Source organism: Camelus bactrianus, chromosome X, assembly GCF_048773025.1.
Source record: "Camelus bactrianus isolate YW-2024 breed Bactrian camel chromosome X, ASM4877302v1, whole genome shotgun sequence".
Taxonomy (NCBI): Eukaryota; Metazoa; Chordata; class Mammalia; order Artiodactyla; family Camelidae; genus Camelus; species Camelus bactrianus.
The window spans coordinates 87,599,729-87,622,926 of NC_133575.1; the positions used below are offsets into that span (position 1 = coordinate 87,599,729).

Consider the following 23,198-nt stretch of genomic DNA (forward strand, 5'->3'; position numbering starts at 1 on the left):
TGGTATGTACTGTTTTTGTTTTCTTTAATCTCAAATTATTGTGTAATTTTCCTTTTGTTTTCTTTTTTTGACCCATTGATTATTTAGGAGTGTATTTTTAATTTCCAATATATTTATTAATTCCCAAAGTGTCCTCATGTTACGTATTTCTAATTTCATGCAATTTTGGTTGTAGAACATGTTTTGTTTGATTTAAATCCTTTTAATATTTTGAGACTTATTTTATGGCTTAATTTAATTACTGAAAAAAGTAGAACAAATTAAACCAAAGCAAACAGAGGAAGGAAATAATAAAGATTAGAGTGGAAATAAATGTAATAGAGTACAGGAATACAATAGAGACCATCAATGAAATGGAAATAGGTTCTTTAAAAAGATCAACTAAATTTCATACTCTCACTAAGAAAAAGCAAGAAGACTTTCATTACTAAAATCAGGAATAAAAGTGGGGACATCACTACTGCCCTTACAGAAATGAAAAGGATTTTAAGAAGTGCTGTGAATAATTACATGTTAACAAATTAGATAACCTAGAAGGAGTGGACATTTTCTAAGAAAGGTATATATACTGAAACTGATTCAGGAAGAATTATAAAATCTGAGTAGTCCTATATCAAGTAGAGATTGAATTAGTAATCAAAAAACCTCACAAAGAAAAGCCCAGGCCCAGTCAGCTTCACTGGTTTATTCTACCAATCTTTTAAAGAAAAATTAATAACAAACATTTTATATTCTTACAAAAATAGAAGAGAGGCCGCTTCTCAATACATTGTCTGATGTTAGCATTACCCTGATACCAAACCAGATAAAAATATCACACACACACACACACACACACACACACACACACAAAACTTGATGGATATAGACACAAAATTCCTCTATAAAATACTAGCAGAATAATTCAGCATCATATATAAAGGATGCCCTAACCAAGTGTAATTTCATCCCACGAATGCAAGGCTAGTTTGACATCTGACTACCAATCAACATGAAATGCCATATTAATACAATAAAGGGAAAATCATCTCACTAGGCAAAGAAAAAGGATTTGACAAAATGAGAACTTCCTCAACCTGATAAAGATATACTGAAATGTAACTATTACACTGTATTTCATGGTCAAAGATTTCACTTGCTTAAACTATGCAACTACAATCTATTCTAGTTTTTCTTACTTCTAAATGAAGTTTTTATAATTTGGGGTTTTACATTTTGATTTGTGAACCATTTTTAATTCATGTTTTGTATATGATGTGAGGTAAGGGTATTTTTTTGTATATGAATGTCTGCTGTAGACTGAATGTTTGTGTAACCCCAAAATTCATCCAATGGGATGGTATTTGGAAGTGGGGCCTTTGGGAGGCAACTAGGTCTTGCAGGTGGAACCCTCATGAATGGGATTAGTTCCATTATAAAAGAAACCCCAGGGAGAGCTCCCTTGCCCCTTCTGCCATGTGAAGACACCTGTTTATGAACCAGGAATTGAACCCTCACCAGACACCAAATCTGCCAGCATCTTGATCATGGACTTCCCAGAATCCAGGACTGTGAGAAATCCCAGTCTGTGGTAATTTTCGTAATATCAGCTGAAAGTGATCAAGACAACATCCAATTGTTCCAGCATCATTTATTGAAAAATCTTTCTTTCTCTCCTGAATTCCTTTGGGACTTTTTTAAAAAATGAACTGACCATATATATATGGGTCTACTTTTGGACTGTTTTATTCCATTGATCTATGTGTCTATCTTTATGCCAAAACTATACAGTCATGATTACTATAGCTTTATAGTCAGATCTGAAATCAGACAGTGAGTTTGTTCCTCCAACTTGTTCTTCATTTTCAAAATATTTTGGCTATACTATGTCCTTTGCTTTTTCATATAACTTTTAGAATCGCAGTTTGCTGAGATTTTTATTGAGACAGCATTGACTTTATAGATCAGTTTTGGAGAGAATTACCATATTAACACTGTTGAGTCTTCTAATCCATGAACATCTCTTCTAACTCAGGGCTCCTGATTCAATCATACTTTATTAAGTATATGTGTCAAGTACAGTGTGAGGGATATTAGGATGAATAAGAAAGTCTTTGGGGAAGGGAACATACTAGTGGTTTAAATAAAAATGTCTAACATTTGAGAGTTTTTTGTTTGACTTTTTAATTGAAGTATAGTTGCTGTACAATATTAAATAAGTTACAGGTGTATAATATTGTGATTCACAATTTTTAAAAGTTATATTCCATTTACAGTTGTTATAAATATTGGCCATATTCTGAGAGTTTTAATATTTTTAAGAGCATTATTACCCCTTTCAGTTGGAATTGAAATGGGAAGGGATATTTTCAGCCTGAAATTCAGTTGGATAACCCTCTCTGATTATGTGTGGACAAGTCCCTTGATTTTGTATAGTGGGCCAGCTAGGACACTTTTTAGAGAGAAAATTCACACTAAGAAAGGTATGTAAGGAGGGGAGGATATAGCTCAAGTGGTAAAGTGTATGCTTAGCATGGACAATCCTGGGTTCAATCCCCAGTACCTCCTCTAAAAATAAATAAATAAATAAACCTAATTACCTACCCCCCTAAAAAGTATGTAAATTTGGATATGATTTCCCTGGGGTACTGTGGTGTGGTGTTCAGTTCAAATCACCATCCATTATCTGGTCCAAAGATTTGTCTCAGTATACAACCCTCAGTTGACCCAAAATATCAGAAGTCTTATGAAGAAACTACTCTAAGCAAACATAAAATGAACTGAAAATGTTAATGACTGCTCTGCTAAGAACTATGTAATACCATGGAGCCCAAACAGGCCTGGGATAGTACCTCCTGGGTAGGTACAACTCTGAAGCTGGGAGAGGGGGTTTATCCACACTCCAATAGGAGTCAAATAGGGGCTGTGGCCCTTTGGGAACTACAGGAAATCAGAGTGGCTTTGCCACCATGAAGACTCCATCATATTAATAGCTGTAGGCAGTGGGTACAGGGCACAGAACAGGGGTGCTCAGCAGATATGGTAGTATCCAAAGAGGAGTAGCACCTTCGTCTCAGCTACTTGGACTTGTTCCTGGGCACAGGCGAGACCTACCTTCAGCCCTCCCCTGAGCATCTGACAAGGTTCAGGGTCCTACTACTACAAATGAGCCAGCCCAACACAGCTCACATACTCAGGACCTCATCTGATCCACTCAGCAGTTTGTAAGGCAAGTTTTAGTCCCATTTCACAGGTGACAAGACTGACCTTCAGAGCACTGGATCTGTTAAAACTGTCAAGTTGATTCCTCTAGCTATGAGTCCCAGAAGTAATGTTTCACTTATTTTACATTATTACCACAGGAATTTAAAGTGTCTTCTTTGCTTGCATAAGCTCACTGAACATTTCAATTGTTTATCATGTATTGACTTCTGGATTTTTAAAATTATGACAAATATAATCCACATCACTTAAGAAAAAGTGGAGATGAGTGAGCAAAGAAAATAAAAAGAATTACACGTGGTGGGAGCCATAGGACAGTAGAGGACAGCAGTGCCCAGTGACATGGTTACAACGAGAGGAAGAGATGGGGATGAGCACACCGCAGAGGAATGGCATGGAGGTTCCTAACCATTAGGTGATTGGGCTCATTTCTGAGTGCAGGCAAGACCTATTTTCTGGCTACCTTGCAGGAAAAAACATTGCCTATTTTTTAGTGCACACATTTTCAGAGTTTTCTCTGTGCACAAATGCATTATACATTTATATTTTTACAAAAATGGGCTGATACTGTATATGCGGTTCTGAAAACTGTTTTTCCTTTATTGTTATTTTACAGTGTACCATGAACATCTCTTCCATGCACGTGGGCAAAAATCCCCTACTGAAACACAGAGAGCACTGTAGTTGGGTCAAAAGGCTGCTGGTAACAAGAGTGACACCCAAAGCAAAGTATCAGCTTAAGGTTAAAGCACATAGCCTGGCAAATGCCTGCCAGGGAAAGCAGGGTCAGCAACATTTTCACCGGAGGAGTCAGAATTGAAGGCCAAAGGCATTAAAGATATGGGATATCATGTAAGCCCCTTTGGCCCCTACCTCCGCCTCTCATTCCCCTGACACCCCGTTGCCCCCTTGGGGTGAAGGGATCCTGTACATCTCTTTGCATCCAATGAAAGCCACTCATTTTCTGTTTTTTCCTTAGCTCCTCCTGAGCCCGTGACATATCTCCACATTCTCTCATCATCTCCTCACTGCCCAAATGCCTTTCCTGTAAGTCCTCCTGACGGTTCTTGGGGGAATCGTCCGTCCCCCTGTCCGTTTTTCTTTTAGCTTTCCGGGGCACATAATCTTCAGCCGGGCGCTTTTCGGCAGCCCGTGGCTCACTCTCTGGCTTTGCCTGGGATTCAGGCTTGCCCTCACTGTATGGTTTTCCCTCGGCTTCAGACTTTCCCTGCTTTTCTTGCTTCCCCTTACCATATGGTGATCCCTCATCTTCTGGCCGTCCCTCATTCTGGAGCTTTCGTGCATGTTCTGACTTCCCCTCCACTTTCAGCTTTTCTTCCTCATCTGACTTCCCTTCATTTTCAGGCTCTACTTCATCTTCTGGCTTTCCCTCGCTTTCCAGCTTTCCTTCATTTTCATTGCAGAGTTTTTCCATGTTGAGATGTCGCCTCCTTTTCCTGTCCTGGGAGGGTGGGGTGCGGTGGGGAGAGGAGACAAAGAGGAGACAAGAGAGACTGAGGGCCTGGGGGTGGAATGCAGCTCTGGATAGCACTTGCATCTCGCCCTTGTCAGGGATTCCCTGACCTGGCCTGGCCTTCTTAGTGTGCCTTGTGACACACTTTACCACACCATTCCTCCTGTACATGAGAGCCAACTACTTACAGGGCAGACCCTGCCACCTTCGGTCATCCTTCAGCGTGGCAGGGAGTGTATATATTATACATAGTGGGGGGCTGGTCAATGGGGCCCTCAAATTTCTGCCCGAGCTGTGCCCTCCAAACCTGTCCCTCCAACCCCCATCCTTGTCCAGTGCCTCTCCCCCTTTCACTGACCTGCAGGGATTCTGGACTGGTTCCTCCTTTTCTAGCCTTGCAGAGTGCTGGGAACAGACAGGCAGACCTGCAGACAGACAGGAGACCGGGGCAGGGGCTGCATGGTGAGTGGACTGAGGTTTCTTTCCTTAATCCGGGCCCTCCCCATCCAACTTTTCCCTCCCCTACCTCCCCTGCATCCCAGCCGCCATTGCTTTTAAGGCCTCAGACCAGGATCCTTTCCAAACTAATCTTTCTGTCCCCCTTTCTTGACGGCAATCCGCCCCATTCCCACCCGTTTACGCGGCGGTCACTATTTCCTTATGGACACAGAGTGTGAGAGGTGGGTGATTTTTAGAATTTGTCTATGTTTCACTGTCGCACTGCGGGGGCGCAGCCCTCCCCCCCATTCAAGCTCGAAAATGGATGGAGGGCACAGAGAAGGGGCGTTGAGGGGGCGGCGGGACCAGCTGCGGGGTCCTCCTTGCCCACGCCGCGCCCCGTGCCCCTCCTCACCCATCTCTGGACCCTTCCCCTCCTCCCCGGCCCCGCCCCGCCGCTCCTGGATCCTCCTGTCATCCGCCTCCACCCCCGCGCGGGCCGCCAGCAGCGCCCACCTTCGCACTGACCTGCGGGGCCCGGGCCAGGCCTGCGCCTCCTCGGGCTCGCCTAAGCCCGCTCGCCCCTCGCCCGCCGCCAGGGCAGCTCCGGGAGCTGGTTCCGCGCGGGCGACGCCAGCAGACGGCTCCAGGACCTGACCACAGGGCGGGCGGGCGCGGGGGCTGCTGCCCACGTCTGCGCCCGGCCGGTCACGTGAGCATCGCGTCACCCGAGCTCGGCACCCCCCGCCCCGCCCCCTCACCCCCGTCCCGGAGGGACCAGACAGCTGCTGACGGTGGGGAGTGGGGGTTGGAGAAGAGGGAGACAGAGTAGGAGGGGGTAGACTTCCTGATGCAGGTGCTTTACCTGGCGCATCTCAGGTCCTTGAACAGCATCCCTCTGAGATCCCCATTTTCGCCAGCTGTGACAGCTGATCACAGGGGGGTAACCGACTTCGCCAAGAGTGCTCAGCAACCGAGCCCCACAACTCGCTTTCAAGACCAGCTCTGCCTGACTGCAGAGCCCAGGTGGTTGTACCCTCCGGGAAGTTGAGCTGCCACCTTGAGTATTGGTGTTCTGGGCCTCCTGTCTTAATCCACATACTCTCTCTCCCTGCGTGGTCTCTGTTCATTTCCTTCTAAACACAAATGATTCCCATATCTACGAATCCAGGTTATTCCTTCCCCTGAGCCTCAGACCCATTTTTACTTTCCCACCAGCAATATAAGAGAGTTCTGATTTCCCCACACCTTTTTCAATGTGACATACTTTTTAATTTTCACTAATAGCATAGATGAGAAGTAGAATCTCAATTGCACTTTATTTTGCATTTATTTAATGACAATTTTTAATATCATTGTAAATTGTCTGTTCATGTCTTTTCCACATTTTTCTATTGGGCTGTTGATCCTTCTCACTTTTCAAGTATACATTTAACTATACATTAACTATAGGTCTTACTCTGTTATATAAGTTGCAAATATTTACTTCCAGTTCGTTAATTGCTTTTTTACTTTTTTAATGGTGTATTTCTGCCATGCATTAAAAAAATCAGTCAAATTTAACAGACTTCTATTGCATCTAGATTTCAATTCAGAATTAAGAACTCTTTTTCTACATCGGGTCAGAGAAATTCACACGTTTTTTAGTACTCATATGGTCAACTATATTTGTCTTGAGGGCATCTGTGATAAGAAATGAAGGTTAAGGAATAAACCAGCACCAAAATGAGTTCAACCTTCAGCACATTCAAGGCACTAGGGTAACAAAAATCAAAGCCCAAGGCTCATTAAAGGGGGAAAGATTTCCTAGGAACCTCAAATGTTTCACTTTAAGGGTAACTGGAAATAAACAAAACCTTTTAGTTTGGCCTTGCAACACCTAGGTGAACTAGTAAACTTTAAGCTTTGTATGTAGATCATGGTAGGTCCAGACAGGAAGCACCCTTACAGACCTGACCAATGGAAACAAAATCTTCTCTGGAGGAAGATTTCATCATTCTTGGCCTCAAATTATTTCAACAAACAGTTGTTCAAGTACAATGCCCATACACAAAGATAACCAGGAACACAAAGAAAAAAGACATCATAGGTAAGAAGCAATAGAGACAACAGGTAATACAAACAGATCCATTAGCTTTGAATTATTTGAATTATCAGTTTACTAAACCAAAATGCTTAGTGTATTCAGATAAATAAAACCCAATCTTGAAAATTTCAACAAGGAACTAGAAAACAGAAAGAGTGGGGAAAAAAATTAATGAAAACTCCAAAACTAAAAAGTAACTTAGCTTAAATCAGAAACTCAACGGATGGCCTTAACAGCAGATTAGATGCAGCTCAAGAGAGATTTAAATTACTAGAAATTATATCCAGACAAAATTATCCATAAGGCTGCACAGGTAGACAAGAAGATAGAAAATACAGACAGGAGGGTATGATAAGGTCTAATACATATTTAATTGGAGTTCCAGAAGGGAAAGAAAAATGGAATTGTTCAGAGTCAATCTTTGAAGATAATGGCTGAGGGCTTTTCAAAACCAATGAAATACATTGTTCCATAGATCCAAGAAGTCCAACAAATCCCAAACAGGATAAGTAAAAAGAAATTCATGCACAGAATGCATGATAGTGAACTTATGACAGACAATCAAAGACAAAAGAGAAAATCATAAAAGTAGTCAGAAAAAATAGAGTATGCCTTGAAAGGAACAAAAGTTAGGCTAATTACTGGCTTCACAACAGCAATGATAAAAGCATAAAGATGGTGGAATGACATCTTTAGTGTCTTGAAAGAAAATCAGTGCTAACCAAGAAATTGATAACCAGCAAAAATACCCTTCAAAAATAAAGGTGAAATAAAACCTTTACAAATAAACAAAAACAGAGAGAGTTTTCCAGCAGCAGCCATGAACCAAGGGAAATACTAAATGCTACAGGGTATTTTTAAGATAACAGGAAAATGATCTCAAATGGAAGACTGGGGATGAAGGACTGAACAGCAATTAAAAGGTTAAATGGCTAACTATTTATATAAATTTAAATCAATACTATATAAAAACAGTATCTTAATTCATATTGACAACATGAGTCAAGAGAGCTAGAGCAAAAGTATTTAAAGTTCTGGCATTATCTGGGGAGTGTGTAAAAGTATAAATTAATATTAGACTTTGGTAAGATAAAACTGTATGCTGTAACTGTCAGGTAACTATTAAGAAAGAGTAAAAGAGTGTAAAACTTCTAAGCTAATAGAGGGGCAAAAATAAGAAAATAATCAATCCTAAAGAAGAGAAAACTAACATAGATCAGATGGGACATAGAGAACTTGGTACGATGGTTTAGTTACATCTAGTATTAATACCAGTAAGTACATTAAATGTAAGTGATTTACATGAAACAATTCAAAAACAAAGATTTTCAGACTGGAAAAAACCCAACTATATACAGTTTACAAAAGACATATCTGAAATACAAAGATACATAAAGACTGAAAGTAAAAATGTAGAAATAATATAACATGAAAACAGTAACCAAAAGAAAACCATTATAGTTAATAACAAAATAGACTTTAAAGCAAAAAGCATTACAAGACATATCATGAGTGTGAGTGTCACTTCGTGATATCTTAAAATTTGTATTATTAACTTGATCTCAAAGTAAATAAAACAAAATTTGACAGAACTACAAGGAGAAATAAATCCTCCTTCTCAGTAATAACACTCCTATCTCTGTAATTCTGTAAATAAAGTGTTGAAAGAAAAAAAAAACACTAACCTAAAATTCCATATCCAGTGAAATAATCCTTCAAATGTGAAGAAGAAATAAAATACTTTCTCAAACAAAAACTGATGGAATTCAGCATAAACAAACCTTTCCTTCAAGAAATGTTAGAAGATTGTTGCCAGGCAGAAGAAAAATTATATAGGTCAGCAACTCAGATCTACATAAAGGAAGAGCACTGGAAATGCAATAAATGAAAGTAAAATGAAATCTTTTATTTTTATTATTCTTAATTGATGTAAAAGATAACTGTCTAAAGCAATAAAGTAACAATGTATTAAGTGATTGTAGCAAATGGATAGGTGAAATGAATGATAAGTGCTCTGTGGTAAGTCACCTGCACTACATATAAATGAAGCAGAAGAGTGTTATTTGAAAGTGGTCTTTTTTAAAAATGTAAACTCGAGGAAAATCACTGAAATTAAAATATATCTATAACTGATACACTGAGAGAAGACAAATGGAATCATGTAAAATAATTAAAACTAGAGAAGGCAGAAAGAGAACAAAGAGAAAACAGTTATAAACATGGTTGATATTAATCCAAATATATAAAAAATCATTTAAAATATGAATGGTCTAAAAACATCAATTAAAGACAAAAATTGTCAGAGTGGATCAAAAAAAACCCCAAGTATATATTGTGTACAAGAAGCTCACTTTAAATATAAAGACTGAGAGGTTAAAAGTAAAGCAATGGAGAAAGATGTATCATACTACACTAATCAAAAGGAACCTGGACAAAAAAAGAAAGCTGGAATAGCTATATAATTTCAGACAAAGCAGACTTTGGAACAGGGAAAATTGTCAGAGATGAAAAGAAGCAGTAAGCAATGATAAAGGGATCAATTCTGAGAAAAACACATAATAATCCTAAACATGTATGCACCTAACAAAAATGCCAATGTAGATGAGGCAAGAACCGATAGAACTGAAAGGAGAAACAAACAAATCCATTATTATAGTTGCAGACTTCGATGCCCCCCCATTCAATAATTGACAGATCAAACAGCAGAGTATCAGTAGGGATACAATCAATCAGAACAGCATTATCAATCAACTTGATTTAACAGACATTTATAGAACATTCCATCCAACATCAAAACATATTTTTTTCAAACTCATATGGAACATTCACCAAGAAAGCCCATATTCTGGGCAATAAAATACACCTTAACAAATTTAAAAGAACAGAAATCATAAAAGTATGCTCTCAATAGAATTAAACTAGAAACTAATAACAGAAGGATAAATGGAAAACCCAAATATTTGGAAATTAAACAACACACTTATGAGTCAAAGAAGAATTCTCAACGGAAATGTAGAAATGCTTTGAACTAAATGAAAATACAACATATCAAAATCTTTGGGATGAAGCAAAAGCAGTGCTTAAAGGGAAATTTCTAGCTTAAACACATATATGAGAAAAGAAGAGAATTCTTCTTATTTATTTTTAAATTTTATTATTATTACTTTTAAATTTTGGGGGTGGGAGGTTATTTATTTATTTTTGGAGGAGGTTTTGGGGATTGAACCCAGGACCTTGTGTATATTAATCATGTGCTCTACCACTTGAGCTATACCCTCCCCCTGAAGAGAATTCTCACATCGGTAACCTAAGCTTTCTTCTTAGGAAACTAAAGAAAGAAGAGTAATTTAAGCCTAGAGCAAGCAGAAGAAAAGAAATAACTAGAGGAGAAATCAATGAAAGTGAAAACAGGAATACAACAGAGAAAATCAACAAAACCAAAAGCTGGTTCTTTGGAAAGATAATACAATTGTTAAATCTCTAACCAGGGTAACCAAGAAAAAAGAAAGGAGACACAAATTAACAGTATCCGAAATGAAAGGGAGATTATCACTACTGATCCCATACACATTGAGAAGAGAATGAAGGGATATATGTACCAATTCCTTGAATGATGCAAAGTACTAAAGCTCACATAAGGAGTAAAAGATAGCCTGAATAGCCCTGTATCTATCAAAGAAATTGAATCAATAATTCATAACTTTCCAAAGACACAAATCACTAGGACCAAATTCTACCAAACATTTAAGGAAAAAATCATCCCAATTCTCCACAATCTCTTCCATAAAACAGAAGTAGAGAGAACACCTGACTCATTCTGTAAGACCAGTATTACCCAAATTCCAAAACCAGATAAAAGACATGACAAGAAAGGAAAACCGCAGACCATTATCTCTCATCAACATCGACACAAAATCCTCAACAAAGTATCAGGAAATTGAATCTAATAATGTATAAAAATTACACACCAAACAAATGAAATTTATTCTCAATGTGCAAGGCTGATTCAATATTTGAAAATCAATATAATCCACCACATTAACAGAGTAAAGGAAAAAAGCATCTGACAAAATCCAACACCCATTCATGATAAAAGCTCTGAAACTAGGGTTAGAGGGGAACTTCCTCAATTTGATAAAGAATATCTATAAGAAGCTTACAATTAACATCATACTTAATGATTAGAAAGTGGACACTTCACCCTAAGATCAGGAACAAGGCAAGGATGTCCTTTCTCATCTCTCCCTATTAAACATCATACTAGAAGTCCCAGCTAGTGCAGTAAGACAAGAAAGGAAATTAAAAGTATATACATTGGAACAGAGGAAATAAAACTGTCTCTATTTGCAAATGACATGATTGTGTAGAAAATGCCAAAGCACTGACAAACTACTGGCCACAAAATCACAAGATGTAAAGTTAATACATAAAAGTTAATTGCTTTCCCATATACTAGTAATGAACAATTGGAATTTGATATTTTAAAATGCCACTTATAGCTGCATTCCCACAACACAGAATGTAAGAAAAAAATCTAAGTGTGTCACAGATGTATGAAGCAATTTCACTGAAAGGCATGGAAGAATAAGTTGCTGACATAGGTAACTTTGGAAATAAATGAGTCTGTAAGCCTAAAGGCAAAATTTTCTCTCAATTATAAATGTATTTAAAAACATATAAGGATATACATATTTATATATTATATATATATATATATATATATAGAGAGAGAGAGAGATGCATATATGCATAGGTTATTATCTATCCGTTTATCTCCTTTCTCTGAAATGCAATGATATCCCAACAGTAACCAGTATACCTACTACATAAATCTTGATTTTTAATACCATTCTCCAACCAAAGGTACCAGGGCTCCTTGGAGAAATGGCTGATTCTAGGACTTGGGCAGGAAATATGGAAGATAAGACTAGAGCATCTTGTAGTGCCAGAAAGTTAAAAAAAACACACACACAAAGATGAGGGTGTGTCAAACAGATACAAAAGCCAACTGAAGGAGCTTCCAATGGCCAAAACTGGAACAATTTGAGCAATGAAAATATATAAAGTAGTATTAAATTATAATCCAAAGTATAAAATTAATATTAATGAGCCCATACTGATATAAATAAATTGAATACATTAATAAATGGAGGAGAAATCAAATGTCCTATGCAGAATTTCCAATAAATTTTGGAGATACTCCATCCTCAAGAGGGTGAAACATAACACCGCATTCTTTTAAGTGTGGACTGTGCAGAGTGACTTTCTTCCAAAGAGTACAGTATGAAAATGGAGAAATAAAAGAGAAACTTTGCCATGGAGAATCCTGACAAACACTACCTCAGCCAAGTGACCAAACTTAACATCAACAGGGATAATATTGATAGTATGCACCCTTTATATGATGCCACTTTACCTCTGTGATCCTCTTCCTGAAAGCACTTAACACCTGTCTAATCACAAGAAAAAATCAAGCAAACTGAAATTGTGGTACACTATACAAAGTACCTGACTAGTACTTCGTAAGAGTGTCAAGGCATCAGAAACAGGGAAAGTCTGAGAAACTGTCACAGCCAAGAAGAGCCTAAGGAGACATGACAACTAAATGTAAGGTGGTACCTGGATGGGATCCTGGAACAGAAAAAGGACATTAGGGAAAACTGAGGAAATCTGAATAAAGTATGTACTTTGGTAAATAATACATGTATCAATATTGGTTCATTGTGACAAATGCTTCCTACCAACGTTAAGATGTTAATAATGGGGGATATTGGGTTTGGGGTATACAGAAACTGTGTCTCTTTGCAATAATTCTGTAAATCTACAGCTGTCCTAAAATTAAAATTTATTTTAAAAAACACTATAAGCAAATAAAAGGCTAAGAACCAGAGAGGGGAAAAATCACATAGGTAGACAGGTCTGCTGAAATGGTAAGGCAGGGCTTAACAGGACTTTCCTAGGAGACAACTCCTTCTAAGAAAAAAGTGTCAGCAGACAAGAGATTAACAGGTGAGAATAGCACAGCATCTGGTCACTCAGATTTTTCTCCTGGCTCAGTCTCCAGTATGTAAATCCAGTGGAGATGGCTATATGCAAAAACACGCACAAACCAACAAAAACTGGGAAAGTTGTGTTTTTTAAGAACTTTATAATAAATATCAAGGCCCATGTGCGAATTGAGTGCTACCCACCTGAGTTAGGGCAACTCTATTGTAGGTAGAGAATTCTCCACCCTTCTGTTGTGACAGAGTTGCTTAAGTCCATAATGGTCTCCCGCCCATCAGCAGCAGTGGGGGCCCTTACTCAGCAGGGTACAGAACCCACGAGAAGAGGCACAGTGCCTAAGAGTCGTGGCATTACCCAGGGGAGAATGGCACCCACCTCTCAGCTGTCTGGACTTATTCCTGGACACACGTAAGACCTCCCTCAGCCCTCTCCCAAACATTGGATGGGGTTCCAGTCCTGCTAGTGCAGGGAAGAGGGTAGGAGCCGGCCTAACACAGCTCACGTACTCAGTATCTCATCTGATCTTCTCCACAGCCCTGGAAGGCCAGATTTATCCCCAGTTCACAGATGATAAGACTGTCTCTTACAACAATGGATATGTAATAATTGCCAAGTTGATTCTTCCAGCTTTGAGTCCCAGAGGTAATGTGAGTTTTACTTATCATTTCATGTCCTGACAATTTTAAGTGTCTCCACTGCCTTCATATTCTTACTGAAAAGTACTTTTGATTGCTTGGTATTGTTTTCCTATTTTTTATTTCATTATTTTTATGATAAAAGTAATCTCTGTTTTTTTAAGAGAATATATACAGATGAATAAAAAAACCCAAAAAAGTCATCCACAGATAACCACTGTTAATCTTTTAGCAAACAGAGCTTTCAGAGCCTTTTCTGTACATGGATCACTAGGTAAGTATCTTTGTAGTTTTACAAAAATGGACTGATGCCATATGTATGGTTCTGCAAACTGTTTTTTTTTTTTAATTTTACAATGCACCATAAACATTTTTCCATGCAATGGATGAAAATCTGCTACTGAAACAGAGGGCTGCAGTTGGATAACATGAGTGACAACTAAAGCATAGTATTAGCATGAGATTAAATAAAGCACAAGGCTTTGCAAATGCCTGCCAGGGGCATTACACAAAAGGAATGTCTTCAAAGCCCCTTTGTGGGGCCCTGCAGCCACCCCTGAGTTCCCTTGGGCCCCTGGGGTGGAAAGGGTCCTGTAAACTTTTTTGCATCCACATAAACCCCCCCAGTTTCTGTCTGGTTTTCTTCACTTCATCCTCCACCCTAGCCATCTCGTCAAATTCTCTTATCATCTCCTCATTGCTCAAATGCATATCGTGTATGGCCTCCTTGTATTCCTTGAGACACTGAGCCAGCCCCTTATTGGTTTTCCTTTTGGCCTTCCTGGGTACATCGTCCCCAGCTGGGCGCTTTCCTGCAGCCCTTGGTTCGCTGGCTGGCTTTCCTTCTTTTGCCTTTCCCTCGCTCTCTGGTTTTCCTTCTTTTGGTTTTCCCTCATTCTCTGGCTTTCCCTGGCTGACTGGCTTTCCTTCTCTTGGCTTTGCCTCACTCTCTGGCTTTTCCTTATCCTTTAGTACTTCCTTATCTTCTATCTTTCCCTTGTGATCAATCCTTCCTTTGTTTTCTAACTTTTCCTTGTCTTCCACAGTACAAGCTACTCCTGGCTTTCCCGCATCCAGTGGCTGTTCTTTGTTTTCCATCTTTCCTGGGTTCTCAGGCATTCCTTCATTTTCACTGCAGAGTTTTTCCATGTTGAGATGTCCCCTCCTTTTCCTGTCCTGGGAGTAGGGTAGGGGGGAGAGAAGACAAAGAGGAGACAAGGGAGACTGAGGGCTTGGGGGATGGAATGCAGTTCGGAATAGCAGGCGCTTCTCGCCCCTTGTCAGGAGTCCCCTGACCTGGCCCGGCCCTCCTAGTGTGCCTTATGCCACCCTTTACCCGACCAGTCCTCCTGTACGTGAGCCAACCATTTCTCTGGCAGGCCCTGCCATGTTTCCCTACATTTGTTCAGTGTGTGTAAATGTGTTGGGAAGTGGGCAGTGGGGCCCCCACTTTTGCCCAGACTGTGCCCTCCACACTCCCCGACCCTCTGGGTCCCTGTCCAGTGCCCCTCTCTTTCACTGACCTGCGGGGATTCTGGACAGGTTCCTCCTCCTTTTCTAGCCTAGCAGAGTGCTGGGAAGAACGGACACGCAGACCTGCAGACAGACAGGAGACCGGGGCTGGGCGTCCAGTGGATGCACAGGGACTCGGGTCCCTTTCCTAAATCCCAGCCCTCCTCACCCAACGATTCCCTCCCCCACCGCCTCCGCCCCCCGCACCCCAGCCGCCATTTCTTTTCACGCCTCGGGCACCAGACCAGGATGTTTTCCAAACTAATTTTGGATCTTTGCGTCCTTCTCCCTCGGAGGCAACTCGCCTCCCCACCCTTGAGGTCAACTTTTTACTCCACGCACGGAGTGGCAGAGAGGGGGTATTTCCACTGTCTCACTGCTGGGGCGCCCCCCAACTCACCATCTCTGACTCCAAAATGGACGGAGGGCAGAGAAGAGGAGGTGCGGAGAAAGGGGGAATGAGTACCCGGGGTGTCCGCCTTCCCCACCCTCCGCCCACTGGCCGCTGGCTCCCCCTTAGCTGTTTGCCCACCGCCATCTCTGTCCACACAGGCCAGCTCCCCTCGCTCCGGACCCCATCCCCAACCTTCTTTCTTTCCGTGCCCGTCGTCTTCCCCCATTCCAGTGTCCCGTAGGCAGCGACGACAGCCCGCACACTGACCTCAGAGAACCTGGAGCAACAATTAGAAGCTCGCAGACGGCTCCGGGTCCGACCGCAGGGAGGGAGGGAGGGCGGGCGGGTACCCGGACCGGTGCCCACATCTGCGCCCCGCGGTCACGTGAGCGTCTCGTCACCCGAGCTCCGCCCCCCGCACCCCGCCTACTAGCCGGCGTCTGCCGGCCACCCGCCACCTCCCTCGGACAGGTCCCCCCTAACCTCTCCTGGTCCTTTTGTCCGTTTCCTCTTCTTGAGAAGTTGGTCGAAGAAAGAATTTTAATAAAAACACAGCGGCTTTTTTTTTTAAATAAATGGGTTGGGCTGCTGAGGGGTGGAGTCCTGACAACAGTCAAATTCCATTGCAAGAACGTAGACCCACCAATGAATTGTATATGAACTTTAATATTGTACAAAGAGTAGAATATTGCACTTTAGGAAAAATTTCCCGTCAAAATGAAATTGTCCCTTTTTCCTGACATGCACAAACATAAATTTTCTAATCAATTAAATATTTAGATCTAAAAATGAAACTATATTTGAAGCAGAATGAAAGAACGATACTTTTTTTTAAGTGAGAGACTGAATATAGAACAGACAATGACCAAACCATATATGACGATAGAATTGTGACCCACAGCCTCTGTAGCAAGCAGTCCGAGAAGCCGAACCACAGCCTCTGCAGCAATCTTCAGGACTTGGTCAAAGAATGCCAGACCTGCTACCAACTAGAGAAATCTAAATATGCTACCCAAACCAATCACATAATATGTCCCTGCTTCTAGTTATCTGGCCTCCATCGTCCCCATGCCAACAACCTCCAATAAGAGAAAACCTGGTTTTCCCTTTTTATTCATTCTAAAGCTTTCCCAGTCCCCTGCCTGCCTTTAAATCTCTGCCAGACAGAAGTTATGGTGACTGACTCCATTGTTATAACAAACTCTGAATAACTAGCCTCTGCTTCTACATAGGGTTTTTGTGTGGAAGGACTTTCAAAATATAATAACAGAGATGAACATTTAAGGACAATGTTGATAGATTTGATTACATGAAAATGTGTATTAGATTTGTTAAGGGATTGGGGACACATGCATTCTTCTCTGCTCTTGTTGAGAGTATTGGTAAAAATTTTCTGAAGGGCAACTTTGTAAATAGTTTAAAAATAAAAATATTTGATATTTGGGCTCAGCAATTCCACTTCTAATATTTACCCATGGAGATCTTTAGTAAGATGCTAAAATATAATCTTATGTTTTAAAATGTTTTATGTTTTAAAACTTCCCATAACAATTGTTTATTATGAATTTATTCTTTGCTGGAACGGGGGCTACAGAAGTGATACTGTAGTCTTGGTTTATAATGGGAAAAATGGAACATCACTGTTGTCCTTCAGTACAGATTTAGTTACATAATCTTAATACATTTGTGTACCCCGGTTATCTTTGGATGTTTGGTTTAGAAAAATAATCCTTTTATGTTGGGTGCTCAATATGCAGTAAAAATAATTATTAACTATCCATAATCCTAAATTACTATGGGCGATGGGACACAAAGGATGATGATAGGATGTGGTATTGCTCTCTACAGAATACCACCTATGTGCCAGACACTGTGCTAGTTATCTTACCTGGTGTGGATTTCATTTATACCTGATGGAAGAACTCATACTTCAATGAAGCAGAACAATTTATAAAGCTACAATCTTAAGAATCTGGAGTTCAGACTTGGCTCTTTAAAAAAAAAATATTTAACCTCTTTTAGGCCCAGATGGTTTGCTCATTGGGGAACTGGGAGAATGGATAACAATCAAAAGACAGAGTAGCAAGTGTTGGCAAGGATATAGAGTAACACACATACAGTTTGGAAAACTGTCAATATATACAAAGGCTAAACATTCATGTATATTTTGACTCAGGAGTTGCACTCCTGGTATAGTTCAACATAAATATGTCCTTGTGTCCACCAAAAGACATGAACAAGACTGATTACTAGGCTCAAAATTTAAAGCAATGCAACTGTCCATCAACAGAAAAAGAGTGTTATAGTCCTCTAATGCATTACAGTACAGAAATGAAAATGAACCAACTACAGCCATGAACAACAACACAGAAGAAATATCACGAATATAACAGTGATACTTCCACTGTAATCCCTCCATCTTCCTTCTGCCTACAAAAACACATACCCATGGAGTCCCAAATGGGGGCAGATTTGAGGCCACAAGAAAGAATTTAGGGAGAGGGAAAAGCAGAAGCAACCCTCGGAACTCAACCTGATGTCTGATATCCCCAGCTGTTGGAGTTTGTCAAGGGAAAAATGTTATGCATTTTATGCTTATGCATTTATTTTGAATTAACTACCCACATGGAGATTGAAGTGGGTCAAACAAATTAACACTGTACTAACTTTTATTTTAAAGTATTTCTTGTCAAGCAGATTAATGCAGAGAAGCAGAGTTTCTATAAGCCCCTGATGACAAGTTCAGACACTCAAAGGCTATTCCCATGTTTGATAGACCAGACACTGGAGTGAGATTCAGAAGATCATCTGCGTCCTGGTGTCAGTTCTGACTCAGTAGCTACGTGACCTTGGGTAATGCCCTTCACTTCTCTGTGAAGATACATCTGGGAAAAGACACTGAGTTCCTCGAAAGGATAGAATTCACCATGCCAGTCCAATTATTTTAACAAGAACAACAACTATGACTCTTATGTTTCCTTAAAGCAAAATTCCCAGTGGTGTATGACAAAATACCTGGTCAACATCATGTCCACCTAAAGTCATATAGTCCCCACCTAACTTCAATTCCCAAGAGCTGACACTGTTCACACTTACCACTGTGTAAGGAACATTTTGAAGGAAGACTTGGTTACATTCTGGACAGGTTTCAGGATTTTAGAAGAATTTCAGGACAACAGCAGAGGCTGTGAGGGCCAGGATTGGTCACGTCACAAACCCCAGAGAGACCCCAGTCAGCTTGGCAAGAACCGGATTGATAACTTGCTAGAGGGGAGTGCAGGGCTCTCACGCTCCACTCATGCCTATCAATGATACTAGATTTGTTTTTAAAGTCCCTCATTTTAAAGAGAGAGGGGAAATGGCCACTTTTCCAAGCTTCCTCTCCCACCCCACACTCATTCTCTTCTTATCCAGGAGTGACAGGCCATGATCAAAGTGGAGGAGGGTTAGGAATCAGGACCAACCCCATTTTATTGGCCCCTGTCCTGGGGGGAGGTTTTCATCTTGCCAAGTTCACGTGGTGGGTTCTATTTTGTCAGGACTATATGCTGGAAGGTGAAAAACATAAAATAAAATAACTCAATATTCAGATTGGTTGAGGAAAAGGATGGTGGGGGAGAGTCATTTTATTTCTCTTGGTCTATCACCATGGTTCATTTAATATGATTAAAAGGTGGGTCCTTCATTGCCTGAGCTAGTGGAGAAAGGGGCATGAACTGCTCTCATAGGACTCTCCCATCATCATAATAATGCATAATTGCAGGTCATTAAGTTTTGTGGTTTTTTTTAAATAGAACTTTCTTTTCTTCTTAATTTTATTTCACTTTTCCCCCTTAATGGAGGCACCGGGGATTGAACCCAGGACCTTGTGCATGCCAAGCACAAGTTCTACCACTAAGCTATACCTCCCACACCCTAAGGTTTGTGTTTTTAAAAATGAAAGCTGTAGCCTGGAAAAGAATAAAAGCAAACAAATCTGAATGAAACAGAATAGTAATTTCAGAGTCTTGGAAACTTGACAAAGATATTGTTTCTTGAAAATTTTGATTTATCTAATTCTGGCCTTTTTGTTTGTTTCTGTTATATATTAAAATGAATTCAAAAAAGTTTGTGGTATTTTTATTCTGTTAACACTGTTTCTCTCTGAGTCACACTTATCATATGTTATTTACTGTAGTGAAAGCCATTTCCCTTATTTAACCTTTTTCAAAAAACACAGCATTAGAGCATGATTGTTCCTCATTCGCCCACGAGGTTAAAAATCAGATGTACTCATCGTCCCTCCCAGTCTTTAACATCAACCCAGGATTTTTTCTCTACTTACTAGGTTCATGTGTTTCAACCACCCCTCACCCTCAGCCAAATTACAGTGCATTTTAAATGTTATTTTATTAATGCTTCTGTTTATGTTCTGAATTTTCAAGTGCAAAACAGCCAAAACATACACCTACCCTAATGGATTCGATATATCAAAATCTCTTCTAACACAGTATGTATGAGACCAGTGTGCTAGAATAATTTTGGTAAAACATTTGTATGGCATAATGATAAACATTGGCATTTTGAAACAACAACAATTAGCATGATATAAATTAAGTGACAGCAAAATGCTTTTTGTTTGTTTGTTTTTCTGGACATGTACACAGCTCTTTCTGAAAGGAACCTTTGCTTTCCCCAAATTTTATTTTGATGTGTAAGTCAATCACGTGCCTCCACCCCCTCACCCCCCCCCCCAGATATTTACTTGCATATGATTTTGTAGGAGTTTGTCTAGGTCTTTGCAGTAAAATCCTTTTTCAAGTCCTTTTATAAGATCTTTCTGATGTACCAGATAATGATAAATACTAGTCCTGATGAGAAGGCTCAATTTTTGTGAATCCTGTCTCTAGTGATGGTTACTAGTATTCCATCATGAAACAAGCATCGTCATATAAGCAAGAGGATTTAAAGCATGTACGGAGATTAATTGAAGTTTCTATTTCCTTTTTTAAAGTGAATCATATTTGTATTTTACTCAGTCTGAAACATTTTTGTATGCTTGAATGGATCCTGACTTGTCTTTTTTTGTTCATCTTTTAACATACCAGATATAATTGCTAATCATTTATGTAGAAATTTTATATATCCTTGTTTATAAATGTGACCACTCAGAACACTTTTTGGCATGCTCTTTTCATATTATATTTCCTTCAAATAAAAATGTAATATTCTTCATAATCTTACACCATTTCTTTAACAGAAAAAAAAATACGTTCTTAATGGTGTTTTGGAAGCCTGGCCATTTGGGATGGTAGTTCATTGATGACCTCAATTTCTTTCATTTTTCTTAGTCTTTAAGTCCTTTTTTGGGGAAGGGAGTGGGTTTTATTTCTGTAATTTACACTTTCCACAAATCCACGTTTTATCAGTATTTTCAAATGTAGCATCATAGCTATTTGAAAGAGCTATCCTTTACACCAAATAACATTTTCTGTATTATTCCCTTTTTCTCTCTAAGGAGGTTGACTTCGATGTGTAATGTATTATTTTTTCCCCAGGCAACAGCTCTCATATTTATTCACCAAGTATACAGTTAACGGTATTTTCCTAGGATTTAAGTATTGTCAAGAGAAACGATTTGAATCTTGGTTAACATTTAAGGATATTTTACATTTTTATAAATACACATATATTTGTTTGCATTCTGTATTTGAAGATTGGTTTTGCCATTTTTCCTTTTCACAGTTCACTGAGGTTTTTGTTCAGAATTGGAGGCAATAGCTTGCTAATGAAGTCCCTTGTTTTCCAGATCTCCCCTCAGTCAGAAAGTTCCTGTTCAAGCCAGGGTGGTTTAGCCCAGGATATTCGATTCTGGGTTGGTGGACAAATGGCCCAAACGTGGCCAGCGTCATTCCTCTGGTATCACGGACCTGGGTTAAGGAGGTCAGAATCTCAAAGACCTAAAGCTGAGATTTCCACAATTTAGGTGTAGTTGATGGCGTCTCCAAAGTGCTCTCTCTATGCAGGCTACAGGAAGCTTTTAGATAGTCTGAGTATTCAGTGCCTTCTAACTGGCTCTTGCCAGGTAGAACTACCCAATCACTTTTAACTACGTGGGGCTTATTGACAGGGTTTCCTGTATTACATTTCATCCAATCAGATGTTGCCTGTATCCAAGCCCTTATTTGCATACAGGATATATAAATAGACAACGCCTGGTCCGGACCACTCTCCTCTTTCATTGTGGGATATCAGGAAACTGCGTCCACCAAGGCTGAGCATTCTTCTAAATCTTTCTCTGCCAAGAAGGGCGTCATGAAAACCACTTCCAAAACAGAGAAGGGGAGGATGGAAAGAGATACCCGAGAAAGCTTTGCTCCCCCATATCTACAATACTCTGAAACCGGTTTACCCTAATACTGGTATTTCATTAAATGATGTGTGCAGCTTATTTTCATAACAATCTCATTAAGGGCGTTACAGACTGTGTCTCCCTCCTGGCCCGTTCCTACAAGCGCTCCACCATCACCTCCAGAGAGATCAAGACCTCCGTGCGCCTGCTGCTGTTCCCCGGGGAGATGGGCAAGCACGCCATGTCCGAGGGCACCAAGGCTGTCATCAGGTACACCACGCGCAAATAAGCTGCCTCAGGACCGCCTGAGCATTGCAAACCAGAGGCTCATCTCAGAGCCCCCTCAGTTTTCTTAATAAGAACTGGATTCTGGTGAAGTTCGATCTACTTTATTTTTTGAAGTAAGGCGTCCTGCTAATTTTAGAACGTCTCTCTCTCTTTTTTCTTTTACAAAGAACTGAATATTATCGATTTTATTTTAATACATCTATGGTCTAATTTGTTCAAAAGAAATAGTGAGTTTTGTTCAATAATGTTGCATTATACCGGTTTACTAAAGGGTCAGCTCTTGTAGTTATTTTTCTAGGTCAACCTTTTTTTTTTTTTTTAGGTCAACCTTTCACAGGGTCTGTAAGATAATGTTACTTACCTTTTTCACTCTCATTTTCTCATGAATGTACGGAAAAATTTTCCAGACATACATTGTGTACCATAACGGCAGCCAGTTAAGTGCAGGAATATGTATAAGAATCCAACAGACTTCTATTAGGACAGATACTAAAGAGATTTTCAAATATTTATTAAAAATTCACATCATCTTACTTTTTTTTAGGAAATATATTTTTAATGAATTTACAATTTCAGTTTATATGATGAATAGATATTGTAATTTTTAATGAATTAAAATTCTTAATTTTAATGTTTAAAACAGTAAGTATTGACAGGTGTAAGCCACATAAAAATTTTAAACTGTATAATTTTTAAATCTGTAAATTGCTCTGAGACAAAAACAGCTCCAGGTATTGTTTGCAGGTAATCAGATCAACTGAAAATACTTAGCCTCTTTTTCAGAGGTTTTTCTGTGGGAGCCTATGGCCATTCTTTCTACCTTGAGGAATTTC

The 23,198-nt window shown here is 39.7% G+C and overlaps 2 protein-coding genes and 1 non-coding gene across 6 annotated transcripts; all 3 read right to left on the bottom strand.

The window, feature by feature from the left end:
• Positions 1-3,775: 3,775 nt before the first annotated feature.
• LOC105079090 (uncharacterized) lies at positions 3,776-14,015 on the bottom strand. The gene is given in 4 exon segments (XM_010967788.3): positions 3,776-4,113; positions 4,115-4,663; positions 5,034-5,100; positions 5,979-14,015. Coding segments are annotated over 4 exon segments (675 nt in total). The 5' UTR covers positions 6,008-14,015; the 3' UTR covers positions 3,776-4,083.
• A 143-nt stretch (positions 14,016-14,158) lies between these two features.
• Positions 14,159-16,152, bottom strand: TCEAL4 (transcription elongation factor A like 4). 4 transcript variants are annotated; one of them, XM_045504897.2, is made up of 3 exons: positions 16,014-16,152; positions 15,364-15,436; positions 14,159-15,011 (listed from the first exon to the last, which is right to left on the bottom strand). In XM_045504897.2, the coding sequence occupies exon 3, from the start codon at positions 14,987-14,989 to the stop codon at positions 14,345-14,347; it is 645 nt and encodes a 214-aa protein (XP_045360853.1). In that variant the 5' UTR covers positions 14,990-15,011; positions 15,364-15,436; positions 16,014-16,152; the 3' UTR covers positions 14,159-14,344. The 4 variants fall into 4 exon arrangements, with proteins under 4 accessions (XP_045360853.1, XP_010966088.1, XP_010966089.2 ...); XM_010967786.3 differs by having other exon boundaries at positions 14,159-15,016; positions 16,014-16,151; XM_010967787.3 differs by having other exon boundaries at positions 15,939-16,088.
• Positions 16,153-19,583: 3,431 nt separating this feature from the next.
• Positions 19,584-19,655, bottom strand: TRNAA-GGC (transfer RNA alanine (anticodon GGC)). Its single transcript has one exon. It is a non-coding gene; the product is annotated as a tRNA-Ala (tRNA).
• Positions 19,656-23,198: the final 3,543 nt, after the last annotated feature.